This window comes from Colias croceus, chromosome 1, assembly GCF_905220415.1.
Source record: "Colias croceus chromosome 1, ilColCroc2.1".
Lineage (NCBI taxonomy): Eukaryota > Metazoa > Arthropoda > Insecta > Lepidoptera > Pieridae > Colias > Colias croceus.
The window spans coordinates 7063265-7081618 of NC_059537.1; the positions used below are offsets into that span (position 1 = coordinate 7063265).

Sequence of the window (18354 nt, forward strand, 5' to 3'; positions counted from 1 at the left end):
AAATTATTCGAAAAAATATTTGTCCTACAAAATCTATGGTTTGTTCAAAGAGTCCCCCTTTCCAAAGTGTATCGATAACTAGGTCATCATAAATGATTACTAACAAGCTGATTTTTTTGTTTCACTTAGTTAATGTTTATATAATTCAACAGACATATTGTCCTACAAATTGCGTAATAAATATTTGAGAACCATCAAATCAAAAAATTTCATCCTTGTTATCTCTGTTAGCTACCACAATCGAGAGTTTCGTACACGAAATTATTCGGTGTCTCATCAAAATAAAGCTACAAACGGAAAATCAGCTTGATAGTAGTCACTTGCAAAAATGGGCGATGTATCCTGAACTAATACATTTATTTGAAATAAATTTGAACTGTTTAGAAAGAGAGAGTTACAACTTACAAGGATAGGCATTGGAGTTTAAAGCTATCAATTTTCACATTTGTAAGTAAAATAAAACTTGCGATTTTGATTTAGAATCTAGGTGTTAGAGCAAGAAAAATCGTCAAAAGAGAAATCAAGTATTAGGTATTAACGAAACAATTTTTATAACAAAATTTGCTCTCTCTGCCTGCTAAACTCTTTATTTGCTTATGTACTTACACACTAGTCACTAAGTAATATGCAAGCAATTTGATAAAATTGGTACTAAATGGTGACCTAATTATGTGTAGGTAAGTGAGAATTTCACTGTATAGTTCAAAATAACAAAAGAAGAAAATTAAATTTCCACTATCAAGTATCATGACATTTATATAACACTGAGCAAATAACATTTTTTAAATTATTACCTACATATCTACTGTTAGACAATTAAAAAAATGGATTTGGCTATTGCATAGGTACATTTTCTTACGTTCCTACTTTTTACATCCAATTTTCCTATTTCCTCACGAGAGTTTCGAATATAGTTTGACATTTTTTGCGTAATAATGAGCGCTGCCAAAAAATTATAATATGTCTTGTGTACCCGGAGAATACACGATGGGTTTGCGAGTGAATGGTATTCGTTTGGGTATTGAGTATAATGCAAAACCAGATATAGAGTGCCGTATCAATGGCGTCCGATGTTAGTGTTCGAATAAGGCCAACGGGCCGCGAGACTGCGAGCACGGGATGAGGCGATGACGTCACAAGTAACCTCGCGACTCGGGCCCGTACTCCGCTGGGCCATTGCTCCCACGCCGACGTCACGCGCGCAGGCCACTGCGGCCCGTAGCGTAAATACAAAATGCACCGCCCATGTCCCCCTTTTTGGTACTCCACTCTGAAGCCTCCATAAAGCGTGACCTGATTTCATCAACACCAACTTTAAGGGCTTTTGTTGCTTATGCACTACAGACCACCTTCAAGAGCTCTATCTGTTTGAGCTAATATAATATTATAATCGATTAAAGCGCAATAAATCCAACATTTTAAATATTCATATAACGTTTGGATTCACGTCAGAGGTTATTTAAATGAGTTCTTGAACCATGTTTAATAATGTAACTTTATAAAAACGATGAGTTTTGTATGCGCAACACGAAGACATATTATTATACATATATAGTTCTTCAGTTTTGATTACTAAATTGTCCAAATATGTGAAAATTTTATAACAATTAACATCTTTCAGCCCTATGGACAACTGGAAAAGCCGCTGTCCTACAGCTGTATGCAAGAGGTATACTGTATATCACGGTGGGACCCGGCGAGGAAGTATTGCTTACGGATAGTCATGCCTCATGGTTCACTCCTTTTGCAGGTATTTAACAGTTAAAATGATATCAGTCATCTCTATATTATACACCGTTAATTTTCGTATGTTATGTGCGATAAACTGCATGTGTATTTATCGCTGTCATTTTGAATTATCTTGATAAACAAGTACTTTTTCAATTCCATGAAAAATACTTAAATGTTATGTTATTTTTATGGAAAAGAGGCAATGTGGTATAATGGTTTGAGATTGTACTCGTAGAAATGACAAGGAAATGTTTGCTGTATGAATCACTACAATCGCCTTTTTGTTAATTCACTTTTTGCAATTGCAAACAGCTTGATGTGATTTATAAACACTTCAATGAATTTTAATAAGCCATTCCTTTCATATACGTTTCTTTTTCTTTTTATGCATATCTACATATGCAATGTATTGTCATGTTTCAGGCAAATGATGCATATACGAGGGATCAATGGTACTATTCTATAGTGTGGAGGGTAAGTTAATTTTAAAGTCAAAATAATGCATTAAGTTAAGAAACTACTGCCCTAAAACGACAAAAAAATAATTTGACTTCTTTCAATTTCAGAGAAACATGATAAGATATCGGAATCTATTGACGAAATCTGTAAGAAAAGAAATCGTATTAAAGGAGTTAAAGGTTGGTACCTATATTGTCCTTAAGATCAAAAATTTGTTTTTAGTCGTTATTTAAAGAATTTAAAGTTAACTACTTTACATAAAGCTTAGCCTCTGGCCCTCAATCAATGGATACAAAATTTTCTAGAAGGTAGTTTCATATTTGGTACAGTAATTTTGAAATTAACGTTTCGCAGAACATGGTAGACTTCGTGATGACAACACCGTTGCAAGATGAATGTGTGACGCGGACGCCTCTGCAAATACTAACCGATTTACTTTCAGAGGTAATATTTCTTATGAATGTTTATTTCATGATCTGTCGTCCGTTTTCATGATGCATTTGAAAAAAAATTGATGAATTTATGCTTGAAGATAAGACAAGAGGAGAAATAATAATTCACTGTTTGTCGCTTTGTTGTAAAGTGCACTTGAACGAGTCAAACGCGGTCGGAAAACAAGTATCCAATATACGTAAAGACATCATAATATTAATTGTACGAGATATAGTTTTAATGTTAAAGCAACTCATGATGTTGTTAACCTATCATTCTGATAATATATTTTTTCCTTTACAAGGAAGGTGGTCTTTAAATTAATAGCGTAGCAACAAAAATCATCTTACTTAAAATTTCCACTCTATAGTAAAATGAGGAAAAATATTAAACATAAAAAGTTCGACCCAATCTAAACCGAGATCATTTGAATTTGTGAGAAGAGGAATTTGTGACCTCTTTGTTCTAATCCTTTAGGTACCTACTCCTTTCCATCACTTACAGAAATTGCGCTTGATTGTATTTCATTAATAATGAACATACAATTCACGTAGCCAGCTTAAACATTTACGCATGTAGCACATAATTATCATTAATGCACATAATGACTTATCCATACATTTCTGTACACATATAGATGATGTTATTACGACGTGACGTAAACCGATGTTTTTTTGCGAACCATTTGGACTCATTACATTTGTATCGAGCACTTTAAATCAAAAGATCAAAGGTCTCATCAAGTAAAGTCCATTTTGATCGTAGTTATATTTCTTCGGAATATTACACATATATCAGTTCCTCGTACGTAATTACTTTCTTTATGACTAATTATCTCGCTTGGAGAAATCGAGGTCGACATTGCAAGTTATTTCCTTTAGAAGTATGACAAATGCTCCATCTTGTGAATGAATGGCGTAACAATTAAGCTGGGTGGTTAAACGTCCATTTGAACAATAGAAAATTATTAAGGAAATAGTGTATGTTCGTCATCGTGATGTTTACCGTTATCAGCTTAAATAAGATTAAATAAAGTAGAAATATGAATGTTAATAGAATCCATAAAACATCTCACTATTGTAATATCCTACACCTACAAATATTTTTAATTAAATTTCATTGAATACATTAAAATTGACAAGTAATAACTTTAATATCTCTATAAAAATTGAACTATATAGACAACATAATGAGGACACAATTAACTCTAAATCTATCTTTTAGAACAAAGATAGTCCAGACTGGGAAGAATGGGCAGAGATAACCACCAGTGCCGCATCTCCTCTACTAGCTGAAAGAGGAGTGAATGGGGAGCTATGTGCCCTACTGGCCCGCCTCTGCAGGCTACGGCCGCGCTCAGCTCCTCTGCCAGCTCTAGCACCACCAGTGAGACGAGTGCTTACGAGAAATGTGGACTTCGGGAAGGCTCCACATGCAAGGCAGTTCGTCAGAGATTACATAAGGTACTACATAGTCAATCTATAAATAGTCTTATGATATTCCGTACGTTTATTAGAAAAATCAAATTGGTTTTTAATTTATTTGCACTTTACTATGCGCGCTTCAATCTGTGAAGGAAAGCATGGGGAGAAAAAGAAAAAACATTTCCTTATTTGACGACATGCATCAACTAACCTAAAGTTGGTTAGCGTAACCAACACAAAAAAACTTTAGCTTACATTGACTAAAACTTAAATTAAAAGACTGAGTTGAATACCCGTCATTTTATCACAATATACAGATACATACAGTAAGGAAACTTCATACAAAATGTTCGAAATGGCTCCCCCCCCCCATCAAGCGTGTTTTCGAGGGTATTGAGGGGGATCGATAGTAGCGGGTGACACATCCATAGATTTTGAATATAGTATGGAAAAAAGTTTAAAGTGATGTCAATTCACATTAAATAAATATCGATTGTTTCAGTTTGTAGCCCTTTCAATAAATTTATTTGTAAATACCGTATCTGACTACAAGTTAAGAGACTATTTTTTAATTTCTATAGATATGGCAGCATGAGTTTTAAATTAAGTTGACATATTTTCTACCAAAATGATAGCTACAAATAGTCACTATTAGGAGTCCAGTCTGTTTAAAGGTCGCATCTATTTTTACGCAATCTAGAAGAGCACGAAAATATAAAAAAAGGAAACCTTAAAAAAATCTTGTTTAAATTTATGTGCATAATTACGTAAATATTAGGGAAGAAAAAGATAGATATTATAATTATTGTATTTTTATCGATACGTGGCGTCTCCACTTTGTCAAGCACTAAGCCTGTCAAACTATTTTCTTTTTCTTCCTAAAACAAAAAGGTAGAGGTTCTATGCTCGTATAATAATAATTTTAATTTATTTTTGCATATTTTGAGTTTTTTAATTTAATTTAATTTATCGTTTTAAAAATAATTTAGTAGGTACACCTACATACAAGTATTGTAAATTCTGGTTTAAAATAATTATTGAATATATTATGTATAATACAAATATCAAGCATTATAAATAATTTAGGTACATTAAATAGCCTTCGGCGTCCATAACAAAACAAGATTTCGAAATATAGCACTGATAAAAACGTATTTACTTTTACAAGCTGTATTAATTCGGATTGTTTCTTCTTGTTAATTCATATTTAGGCTACACCATTTTTGTATTTTAACGAGTTTTAATCTCCAAATTACCACAAAATCAACTGTGAAAAAAAGCAAACAGAAATATACAGGCCGAATTGATAACCTTCTCCTTTATTTTTCAAGTCGGTTAAATATCAAAAAGTAACAGCCCTATAGCTATACGTCATAATTTCATCGCAGGGGCTTAGTTTCCTAACTGTATGTACGTAGTACATATCTGTCAACTGTGATTTTATATTATTTGATTTGTATTCCTTTTTTAAAAGCTTTAATTGCGGTTAATATTATCAAGGAATCAAGAATGCTCCGTTTATTCTATTCCACATAAACAACTTAATGATTTGCCTTGACAATATTTTGAATGACACCTTATTAATATCTCTATTTTAGTACGGGCTTCGGTTGGCCTAACGCCTATTAAGGCCATCAGAAGGATATTCAAGTCGTTAGATAGCTTAAAATATCATTGAACAGCGATTTGTTTATACTTTGTTATCTATTATTCAACCTGCAAAGTGTGCTAATGTTGTTGCTTGATACGAATGGCTTACGACTCCTTTGTTTCTATTTCTTTTCATTATTGGTACCTACATAGTATGAATCATAATTATTCACGTCGATAGCATTAGACTTGCATAATTTAAAACCACAATACTATAGAAAATTATACAATGTAGGAAAATGTGCAGGAAAATATATTATCCATCATTTCAGTATGAGATCAGATGATGATCATTAGTTACTCGTACTGCGTACAATTCTAGAAATATTATTATAATGCTAGACTATAATGGAATACATTTGATGTAATGTGCTTATGAATCTTATCTTAAACGCAGTCTCCTTATTTTTAAAAGCATAGTTTTCATTGAGGATAGAACTTGCAATGCATAATTACTTACACAGTGAGATCAATCGCGCCAATTCCTATTCATAAATGTTAATAAGGAAAATTGTACACTATCGTATTTAGTTACCAACATGCTTATCCTGTTTTTTATTTGCAGTGCCTTAAGTGCTCACAACTCCGGGCCGAGTCTTGTCCGTCGCTTCGTGGAAGTGACGCATGGCAACCGCGCGACGTGCCCGCACCCACGGGCCGCCCCCAACTTGGCCGCGGTTGTTCTAGCCGCTATAGATGATCACTATCGGAATTACACGATGCCGCATCAATGCGACGATACTGAGCATGAAGTGCTTTGCTTTGCTGATATCTTGGAGCATATGTGAGTAAAGCTATTCTGATTTAACGAGTAGGAGGAACCTTTTTACGATTCATAGGTTGTTGCTTATTCTTTTTAAATAGAAATTTAAATGAGTAGCTTTTAACAAAATATCCATGAAACAATCATTCTGAGTAAGTAGTTAAAATCGTTTTAATTATAAGAGTAATCGTCCGCTAGCACTTGGCTTCTGCCTACTATAAATTCGCTATCTAACATTCTGCCATTATGTGGCTAATTAACCAAATATCTCCGCACAGGTGTGAATACGAAGACTGGCTATCAGTGGTCGGCGGGGTGCTCCAACCAGTGCCACTATGCGCGAACGCAATGGCGTGTCCGCGTATCGCGTTCCGGCTGGGCAACGTGCTGAGCGCGCTGTCCCGGGACCAGCGCTGCGCGGTGCACGGCTGTGTGTCCCCCGCAAGGGCTGCTCGACCCTGCCCACCGTCGTGGTTACGAGCGGCTGCACCGTCGGATCCCTTGCTGTCGCTACCGCACACTAAGCTGTGCCAGCTCTGGGGTGATATGGTAGGTAATTGCTAAGTTTTGAGCAGGTATTATACATAGGGTAGGAATGAGTGATAATGATTTGAGTCGTAAAAATAAAAGCGAAATGGAATGCGATAACATGGTAAGAACCATTTCAATATCCAGGAATTGGAGTGGCTTAATGTCGAAGCACAAACTTATCAAACCAACGACGTTTGCTATCGCATTGCAATTACGAGTATTAATACGTGTAGTTAGATATTTGTAACTATGTAGTTAATTAATTATTATTAATTAGTTTTACAAAATGCGCATTTGTCCTGTTACAGGTGCAGGGGTTAATTAACTGTTGCTGCAAGAGGAAAAGTTTCCTACAGAGCATGAGTAAACAACTACCGGACTTTATTATTGTTGCGTTTACGGAACATGTATGTATATTTTGCACACCTGTAATATTGCAACTGTTCAACAAATATGTGTATATAGGTACTGATAACTTTTTATTTTTATTACAGCCAGCAGCTTTAGAATCACTTTGCCTTATGCTCGAGTGGGAGGTAGCCAGTGGAGAACAGACTCAGCTAGAAATCATAGCAGCTTTACAGGGAACACAATTAGGAAAACAATATTACACAGATTTGTGCGAACGGCAGAAAACATTACAGAAACTGGTAAATTTTCCATTTATTAAAACCAGAATATGTCCTATAAAATTTCCTATTACAACGGAAACGCAACTTCCATTTGCCTAACAGGTTTTTAAATGTTAGATTATATTTTGTTTGTTTTACAAATATCAAGGACAAGCAGTAACAGTCAGCCGTTAAGCGCACGCATTTACATTGACGTATTCTATAAAATTATTCATTCTAACACTAACGTTCATCCTGATATATTATTAAGATTTCCTTCTCGAAGTTTCTGAAACAAAGAACTATTTCCTTACAGCAAGCTCACGGAGGTCCTAAACGTTTGGCATTGCCAGTGCGAGCGACTGACGAAGATGTGGCAGCGTTGTTAGAGGCTGGATCTCTTGGAAACTTAGAATGTTTAAGTCTCGCTTTCACAAGCGTAACAAGCGCGTGTGCACATCATCTTATCAAAGTGAGAACTCGTGATTGATTATTATTATTAGATTTATAATATACGGAGCGTAATATAAACATCTGTAATGCATTACAATTTAGAAAGCTATAATTTATAATATAACATATACTCAATACTGCATGTATACAATTATAATTTCAGAGTTGATAGAATAGGATTAAAGTTAAGAATTTAAGAAATTATAGATTTTTGTTATTTACAGTTACCTTCCCTTCGATATCTAAACCTTTGGGCTACAAAGTTTGGCGACAGTGGCGTTCAGTTAATCGCAGAACATTTACCGCGTCTGCAAGTTTTAAATCTTTGCGAGACACCAGTGTCTGATAAGGGCATTGAGGCGCTATCAGGTAAAAAAAAATACATTTACACAATGTTATGTAATAAAATGTTAATTATTTCTATAAGCCAATGTCCCGTATCGAATCGGATACAATAGTTTTTACAATAGATAGAGTTCGTTCCACTTCCAGAGCTTTACTCAATTATTTCACTTGAGTAAAATTTGCCATTTTAATTAAAATTGTATCATCTATCTTTTTATTTTTCATTTTAGGTCTATCGAGTCTTCGCAGAATAAATCTAAACAGTACAAAATTATCAGCTGAGGCGTTCGAGACGTTGCGCCAACGGTTACCACAGCTGCAGGAATACGACGTGCGGTACACTGAAGCGTGGTGACGAAATCATCACACCACTTTTTACGGCCAACATAATTAGCATATAAATTATTACGCTTATCAACCTTTTGTAAAAGTGGAAGAATCCTACCTTACTTCATTGTGGCGAATCGCAAAATTGAGTCATAGCCATTGAGTTACTATGTACTACGTAGTAAGTAGTAACTCGATGGTCATAGCAAGATTAGAATACATTATGTTAAAACGTTATTTTAATGCATACTTATAAGATTAGATCGTAAACGGCACAACCATACTTAGCATTTATCTATTAATAAATAATTAATTTATAAATATTCCGGATTATTTTGGTGCGCACGCGTGTTATCGTTAAGTTGTTAAATGGAGGATAAGAGGATTAATAAATGTAATGTGTTTAACTTACATTTATAATTTCCAAACAGTTGCATTTATTTACATTTGCAAAACTATTATAGAAATAAGAATTGTAATCGGGTTAGAATAAAACTAATACATTTAAATAAACTTAGTTTAAATTTCAGATGGTCTAAACGAATTATAAATGTATTAGTTTCGGGGGTAACAATTCAACTGGGAGATAATTTTAAATATGCATATTTATTTGTAACCAACAAAAGTATTAATATCTAGTTCTACTTCAATTATAATTTAGTTTTGTTATAGACAAATAAAATCTCGAATTTCTCATTTCGAATTCGTGCATTTGTTTATTCCAGCACAGTTAATTAGATAAATTTTATATTTTAATAGGTCACACAAGCCTACCTATGGATAGAACATAACTTTACTTTATAAAGTTTAATGTAAATATGTCGTATCTGTTTGAATGTATATCTATTGCTTTTATATTTTTATTTTTTTCCTATTTGATGAATACTCTTTGTTGTGTTTAATGAAATTATTTGCTATTTGTGTTAAAAGAGGTCAGTTATTTATAAATCAAAATTTATGTTTATCAAAAGATTTAAAGACAACATCGATACATTGTTTTTTATTGTTTTATGGAGAAGACAAAATTATCGGTCGAGATAATAAACTTGTTTGATTGATAATTTCAATCAATCAATTGTATATTGACGATAAACAATGATACGTTTCAAAAGGCGCTCTTAAGAAATGGGTCCACGATTTCAGTTCAAATTCCGCACTAATTTTCCAAATGTGATGAAATTTTTATTTTACGATCCGACAAATTAAATTTTATATTTTATCATTTAAATATTAAGTTTGTTAATAGAATACCTATTAGTGAAATCGGACACAGAGTAAACATATTAAACACCAACTGCCTACTGGTTCAGTGAACTTGTTTTAAAGTGAGTGATTTAAAAGTATTATACGATTAATAATAATTATAAATTAAGATATTTGGGCTGTGAGAAATATGGGAAATTGGTATGAATGAGATACTGCGATTGTGTTCTATGTAATGTACGTCTTGTAAGTGTATTCCCGCCGTAATATTTGTGTCTGTACCCTGCGTTACACTACGATAAATAGATGAAGATTAAATTGATTTTATTTAAATTAATTCATGATTCAAGCAATAAAAATAAATAACAGACGTTTCTATTTAGTTGAATATTACAGTGAAATAAAATTTCCTAAATAGAATTTAATCATAGATTTTTAATTGTCACAGGAATATATCGCATTCATTACTTCCTAATATTGGATTATACGCACATGACTACAAAACTGCAAACTGCAAAAGTTTCATTCAAAGGTAAACTGATACATATTTAACAAACACAAGACCAGAGAAATATAGCTTCTATGATTTGATATATCTTTTAAAATTAAAATAGATGTGGAAATTTTTGTAGTTATTCAGTAATGTAAAAATTGTTATAAGTTAGCTAAGTAAACTCCAATATGTTATGCTCCTCGTTATTAAAATTAATTTAATATAGTTCATATAAATTCTTCTTAAAGTATGGCAACTTATTCTCGCTCTTTGGAGATTCTCTTAGTAAATTTAATACGCACTCGGTAATGATAATTTATATGATGAAGAGGTTAAGACTTATTCAATGTTGTAAGTACCTATGCAGTTTTTTTAATAAAAGAATTATTAATGGAACACTGTATTTTATTTCGATACATTATAATATTTCGCAATCCGACAATTTAAAAATAATATTTATTTAAACCCTTGACCTATGAACATAAATCAATACTTAAATTTAAACCGTAATTACTATGAACAGCCTGATCGGCCATGAAGTGAAGTAAATAATAATTTCATGTGGAAAATCATTTTTCTACTACCAATTTTATGGTGAGTTTGATAAGAAGTCTTCGTAATCGTATATATACTTTATTTCTTTTTACTTTATACATTTATCCTAAATATTTTATCATAAGTATAATATGTAATTATTCTAAACATAATAATTAATATACCCGAGTACCAAACAAGCTACCAAGGTACTTCACAAGTATATTATATCGATGTAATCAAAGAGGGGGCTTAGGGTAGAAGTGAGGATTTCAGTTTTATATATAAATGGCGATGAGTGTTTGGTACGCGGTCTAAAAAGAAAAACTTATTTACAGGAACCTATGTTTTCCAAACCGAGCGATTGTTCTGATGTTTTTATTGCATTACTATCTTTTAACTAATTTAGCACGCGCCCAAGAATGACACATTGGCCGGATTAAGATAACACATTTTACTTTCTTATCACAAAAACATACGCAATCAAGTAATTATCCTCCCTGTCAATCGCTCGCTTCGTGGAAATACTTTTACTCTAATTTATATATAGATATTAAAATTAAAGGCATATTAATGAATGTATAAAAGTTAAATCTATACAATTTAGTCGCTGACAAAATCGCAGTTGTTAAATGAAATACGTCTAAGTGTTGAATCTTAAAAATAATACACATTACATCGTGTTAAATAATAAATAATGCCGTGTAGATTCTTTTGGCACCTACGTTCCTTTTGATAAAACAATAACAAGATTATTTCTCTCCGTCTTCACAGTAAAATGAATTGTATTGTTAACATAATTTCATATCACATATATATACTTTAAGTCAATCATATATTATCACAATATGTAAACAAAAACTGGAGTGAACAACAGCAAGTAAATGAAGTCATACATTTTTGTAAAATATATACAAAATTCTGATGATTAGGATCTTTACCTTCTAAGCTTTTTGATGTATGGTGAATAAAATAAGAAACGTGCAATATAAATGATTAATTGTGTAAGACTGTAAGTCATTATGATTTCATACAAAAATAAAAATAATTCAATTTTTTTAATAAAAAATAAATATTTACTAAAATTTGTCCGGAGTATCGGTAGCTACGTAACTAGCAGGATCTTTCCACTCGTTTAAACGGAAAAACTAACGGCAATTTTTTTACCAGGTGACGCGTCATTGCTTGTGTTTTTATTTGTATTAGTACAAAAAGTATAATTTTTATACATTTTTTTATGAAGAAGGTTAAAGGCAACGCGCAATCTGTTCAAATATAATTTAAGGTGACGCGTATGATGACGTTAGCATTAACATTAAATATACCGCAATCAATTTTAACATTTTCATTACGTAAAATGCTTTTAGTGTCTGATTTACGATCAAGAAAGATAAATAATGTAGATAATGATCAAACAGCAGTTCAATGTTAGCTAAATGATTCCAATAAATAAATAAATGGCACTTGTGACGGTTGCACTAGTTATGTCTCCGGTATTGCCATCGCGAATATTCAAGTTACATATACATATATTTTTAATCTCTTATTAAAGGCGTTAGTACACCGACGCATTCGCGTGCGGCAGCGAATCTCTGCGAAACTACTGCGTAGCGAAATATCTGCGGAACGTTAGTACACAGCAATGTTTTCGCAACTTTTTCGCAATGCGTCTGTGTAATGGCCATTTCGCAGTTCCTTGCGAAACAATACTGACAAGGACGCAACTATTTCATCTATCTATGGGCTGGAGTGAGACATATCATATGCGAAAACCTGCCATACTACTGTCAGATTTTTCGTTGTTTCGCTGCCGCTCGCGAATGCGTCGGTGTACTAACGGCGTTATATCTATAAAATGAAGATTTATCTACGAAATAAAAACTAGACAATCGACGATATTTAAAATCCTAGATGGACCACTACTATATTATGAAATCGAATGACGCTAGCACATTCATTTCAATTCAGTATAACTAATGAGTTACCATATATTACGTAACACACCCATTATTCTCAGACATTTTCGAGTTGCCACACATTAGGAATGTATACTATTCAAATGTACAAAAGAAACACATGTTTGAATATCATTTCGAGTTTATAAATACATAATATAATACATGTATGTTGTCAAATTTTTATTTACATAGTTCGTATGACTGAATCCATCTAGGATCTTCTACTACAAAAAATAGATTAAAGATACGTTGCAATAACTTGATTTTAACTACAATGAATATTATAATATATTATGAGTATGAAATGGATACAAAATATAAGCATAAATAATTTAACAATAATATAAAAAATATGCGAATACTATAGGTACATACGTGCAAGTTAAAAGATACAGATATCATACTATTCACATATACAAAAATGTTATTTTAACAAAAACTTACGATACCTAATTATATAAATTCATAACAAATCCATTTCAACATATCGGCTGATGGAACGCCACATCTGCGTTCGAATGGGACTCATGGGTACACGTTCTCAAATATTGTTTTGTGCCACAATCATAGTAAATAATAGTTTAAATGTAAATAAAACTTTACTGAAAACCGCTACATCCACTGACTTAACTCTACCACAAAACATGTATAGGACGACACACGTCCACCGGCGAATCGCGGACAAGATGAATTTAATACTGGTACAGCGTACTGTAAATTTCAGATTCAATATCGATCCCGTAACTGCGTCGAATCTAGTGAATTTACACACACAAAATAGTCTATAACATTTAGTCACTAGAAGGAAAAATTTTGAATTTAGCAAATCGTTCCTTTAGTTGTGGGGGGGAGGGTGGTGGGGGGGTGGAGTTAGCGCTATTTAGTGAAGGCGGCGAAGACGGCCCACATGATGTCACAAGCATCGGGTCGCATGGCCTCCGCCTCGAAGTCTAGATCAAGTAAAGCTCTCACTCGCCTCGTGGCCAGCTCGTAGTCCTCGTCGGAGAGCGGCGCGAACGCGTTCTCGAGCACGTCGGCCGAGTGCGCGAGCATCAGCAGCGCGAGCGACCGCTTGTCCGCGTGCGCCACGTCGTTGATCGACCGGCGGAGCGCTGCCTCTTGCACCTGGAACGGGCATGAGCCAGCTCAATTACAGTGGTGTACCTATAATAATCTACCTCAATTTATATTATTCCTTTTTGTAGGGTAAAACGGGAAAGATGTATGCCAATTACCAATACATACCTGTATTGGCAATTCAAACTGGGCTGACCCTGTCATCTCTATAGCAGATGAGAAAAGTAAAATATATTTAGGTACTGTTTTAAGCCTATAATTTAATTTTAGCAATGATAATGATATTCTGGGCCACTTTATATGGCTCTATCATACAGTAAAAGTTGCTTAAAATAGTTATTTTCAGGCGATCTAAATAATACAGACAGAAAGTCAGAAAAACTGTGTACATAACTATAGTTTAAATAACACAATTATACATACAATTTATTTATAATGGTATCATGTAAACAACAAAGAGAAGAGAAAAAATATTGAAATTGAAAATTGCAGGTACTTTAATTTTATTAATGTATTTGTACATTGATTCATATAATATATACTAAGTACATTAAATACTAATTTATTATTATTGATTAGCTGAATGTTTGTATCATGATAAGCTATATACAACGCATGTTTAAGCAGTTGTATTTAGATAGCACTATTTGTAAAAATGTTGTGTAATAGATTGGTAGAATATCAATCTCTTTACAATTAACACACTTTTTATAAAACCAAATACGACTATCGTTTTATTAACCAAAAGGGCATATAAATTTCAAAGGCCGGCAACACATTCGCAGTGTCCCTGACAACGCGAATGCTTATGGGCGGCGGGCATCACTTAGGTGACCCGCCTGCTTGCTTGCCCGCTTAAGTATAAAAAAAACACCAATACTAATATTATCAAACTGAAGAATTTGTTTAATTGTTTGAACGCGCTAATCTCAGGAACTACTGGTCCGATTTGAAAAATTATTTTGGTGTTAGATAGCCCATTTATCGAGAAATACCGTGGGGCACAGCCTAGTATTTTTAAACAAATAAAATCTTTTTTTCTTTAAGAAGTATGGATTTATACAACTAATAAAATATAATATAGCAGTTTAATGATAGGCGTTTCTAATTCAAACCAATCAATTCCTTTCACTCAAATCAAGGCTCGCACCAAACAAGTTTTTAAAGATTCACTCAACACTGTGTCAAGGTTGTTACAGCTTAAGAACTTCGCCATTTAATAATTCTAATATAAATGTTAATAAGTGTAAGATAAAATGAAATTTTTCCTCAAGATTAACTAATGAAAAAACAAGATTATAATTAAAATTAAACATTTTATAGATAGTATTAAACATATACTATTACATTTCATCATTAAATTATTTCTTAAATTTAAAGTTATGTGAACAGTATAAATTCACTGAATTGGTTATTTGTAGGATTTTTCCTAAAATTTTAACAAACTTGAAACATTTATTTATTTTCAACTAGCTTACCGCCCGCGGCTTCACCCCCTTTATCTAAAACCTAATAAATTCTATAGTAAAACCTTCCTTTTGAATCACTCTATCTAATAAAAAAAACCGCATCCATATCCGTTGCGTAGTTTTAAAGATTTAAGCATACAAAGGGACAGAGAAAGCGACTTTGTTTTATACAACAATGTAGTGATGAGACTTCTTCTACCAGCACTTTTGAATGGTCATAACATATTTTTAACATTTACCACCGATTCGGAAAGCAGAAAAAATATTTTTGAAACTATAAGAAGTCGGTTAAAAAGCAGGGTACACTTACGAAGCGAACCTTAGTGAGGATAGATGTATATTTCATACTCATTCATATACAGGCGATCTCTCCTCCAGACTCAGCTCCAGATTGTGAATTCTTCTTAATTTATCTACTTATTAAGTACAGTACGTTTCAAACTTAATGGAGGCTCGCAACATCGTATGAACTGATGTGCAGAAAACAATTTTAGATGTTAGCCAATCAGCGGGACGTTAAGGGATGGGATGCGCACATGCATTCGCAGCTAACTTCCGAACCGCCATTAAGTTTGAATCAAACTGTAATCCTACTATAATAATATTATAAAGGCGAAAGTTTGTATGGATGTTTGTTACTCTTTCACGTAAAAACTTTTGAACCGATTACAATGAAATTTAGCACACATATAGAGGGTAACTTGGATTAACACATAGGATAGTTTTTATCCCGGAAATCCCACGGGAACGGGAACTATGCGGGTTGTCCTTTGCAAACGCGGACGAAGCCGCGGGCGGAAATCTAGTTAACTATATGTATTATATTACTCACTTTTTTTACTAAGCGACATTTAACCACATTGTCTGTGAGGGGATGAGTAGTCATATCAAACAGTAGGAAATTCTGTTTCTCTGTAGTGAGTACTCCTTTTTCAACCAGATTCTTGGCAAGCCTTTCTCTCACATTTTTCAATTGATATTTGAGTTTCATTGGATTCCATGTTTCACCTGTAAATAAATTATTTTATTAATAGTTTAAGTATTTGTTTTTACTGTTGTGTTTGTTTTTGTTTGTTTTTAAAGAAGTTATTAAATGTGTTGAGATTCTTGCTACCAAATTGAATTGAAATACCATTAAAGAAAGATATTTGCTAAATTGCATATTTGTAAATCATTACAATTTTACATACTACATTTGTATTCTATATTCACCGAGCTTAATATAAAAACTTAAAAAATATCAATTTGTTAGCTAATCACACACATCTCATTTTGTAACTAAGCAGTCCTTCAGACTTATCAAACATTTGTCCCTGAAGTTTATACTAATATTATAAAGCTGATAACGTATGATTTTTAACTGAACAAGTTCAACCAAGAACACCTAATTTAAAATAAAATCAAAAAATGTAATATAATTAATTCAGGATTTTTGATAATAAAATATTGATATTTGAAATACATTATTTTTACTAAAGAAAAGTTTGAAATAATATATGAAATGGAACCATGTTAATTATACAACACTTTCACTTATTCATTTTTTAGAATTCATCATTTTATTTACATAATACATACAGAAGTTTTTTAGTCTCAGGTCTTAAATTTAAGTTTAATATAAATAAGTTGATGATAAGAGATTATTTCATTTGTATAAAGATTTATTTTAATAATTTTATTTATTGGAATTTTTACACACAAGATTTATTTCTTTTTAATAATTATCATCAATTATTACAAGGATTTGAGTCGCAGTGGCATCACTGCAATAGCGTAAGAAACACAGACTGAATAGTATAGTTATCAGGTAGAAAAATATATTTGATACAATATATGCAAAATGGTAATTTATGTATTACATATTATAAACATAACAGCAGAATAATAAAAAAGTACAAACCACTGAGATATTCTATCCAACTTTGTACAGTCTCTGGTGGGTCTGTATCTTTCATGTGTTTGAGAGCCTCATCCAATAATACATCTCCAGTTGGTGTATCTGCAATTAACAATCAGAATACAACTTACATCACATAAACAAAACAATAAACAAGAAAAAATATGGAAATATAATCCAAACATCCTCTGTTGTTTGTAAATAAAGAGCCATATATATAAATTATCAGTTCAATATCACATTCTCGTTATTTATAATAACATTAATTGGATCCTAATTACAGTTATGAAGATGTTTTTACTCACCACTCTTAACAATAACCTTTCTTGACAGCAACCCTTTTCTTCTCATGCCAGCTCTCTCCAATTCAATTCGACCTCTCAAACCCAATTCAATTAAAATACAGCCTCTCAAACCACTAGAAATGCAGTCGTTCCAAAATGATGTGTAACCCTGAAATTATTCAGAAATGTAGTTTTGAGTAGGTACATAATCGGTCGGACGTCCATTTTTGTAGATACATAATCATTTAATCAGAACACTCACTTCTTTGTCCTTTAATCCGAGCAGTAAAACTTCTTCCATCAATGTAAGTCGTGTTTCCTTCGAATCTCCGTCATCATAATTTTTATCATTTTTCTTATCATCCGCATCATGATTTTCTTTTAATGAACCATCAGAATTTTCTTTGACAACGTTTCTCCGTTGCACCAGGCCTTCTGTGCGATTCATTTTAACATCTAATGAGATCACTTTTAGTATTTAGAAACACACGTATTTCAAGTAGGTAAAATAAATTTTGGAATCAGTGAGTAAACTAAATGTTGACGTTTGCCACACGACGTTTATTTTACGAAAAATATGGCCGAATGTAGTTGACAGATTTAACAGATTATAAATCACACTGACATATCACAGATTACCTATAAATAAAGACACACAAAAAACTAAAAAAGCACTTATTTAATTTAGTTTAAACAAAATTAGTAAAAACCTA

General features: G+C 32.6%; 2 protein-coding genes across 2 annotated transcripts in view; one reads left to right on the top strand and one right to left on the bottom strand.

Annotated features, from left to right (window-relative positions):
• Positions 1-10818, top strand: part of LOC123703509 (C-Maf-inducing protein-like) — a 28931-nt gene extending 18113 nt beyond the window's left edge. Inside the window, exons 3-14 of the mRNA XM_045651585.1 lie at positions 1622-1750; positions 2155-2205; positions 2298-2369; positions 2545-2634; positions 3847-4085; positions 6262-6480; positions 6738-7008; positions 7299-7397; positions 7485-7640; positions 7918-8073; positions 8279-8423; positions 8630-10818. Of these exons, the coding sequence (XP_045507541.1) occupies positions 1622-1750; positions 2155-2205; positions 2298-2369; positions 2545-2634; positions 3847-4085; positions 6262-6480; positions 6738-7008; positions 7299-7397; positions 7485-7640; positions 7918-8073; positions 8279-8423; positions 8630-8754 (1752 nt within the window). The 3' untranslated portion in view covers positions 8755-10818. The remainder of the gene's footprint in view (positions 1-1621; positions 1751-2154; positions 2206-2297; positions 2370-2544; positions 2635-3846; positions 4086-6261; positions 6481-6737; positions 7009-7298; positions 7398-7484; positions 7641-7917; positions 8074-8278; positions 8424-8629) is intronic.
• A 1877-nt stretch (positions 10819-12695) lies between these two features.
• Positions 12696-18217, bottom strand: LOC123694667 (Golgi phosphoprotein 3 homolog sauron). Its single transcript, XM_045640165.1, has 5 exons — positions 17904-18217; positions 17663-17810; positions 17361-17459; positions 16293-16468; positions 12696-14039 (listed from the first exon to the last, which is right to left on the bottom strand). Exons 1-5 carry the CDS (start codon positions 18087-18089, stop codon positions 13791-13793), a joined length of 858 nt encoding a protein of 285 aa, XP_045496121.1. The 5' UTR covers positions 18090-18217; the 3' UTR covers positions 12696-13790.
• Positions 18218-18354: the final 137 nt, after the last annotated feature.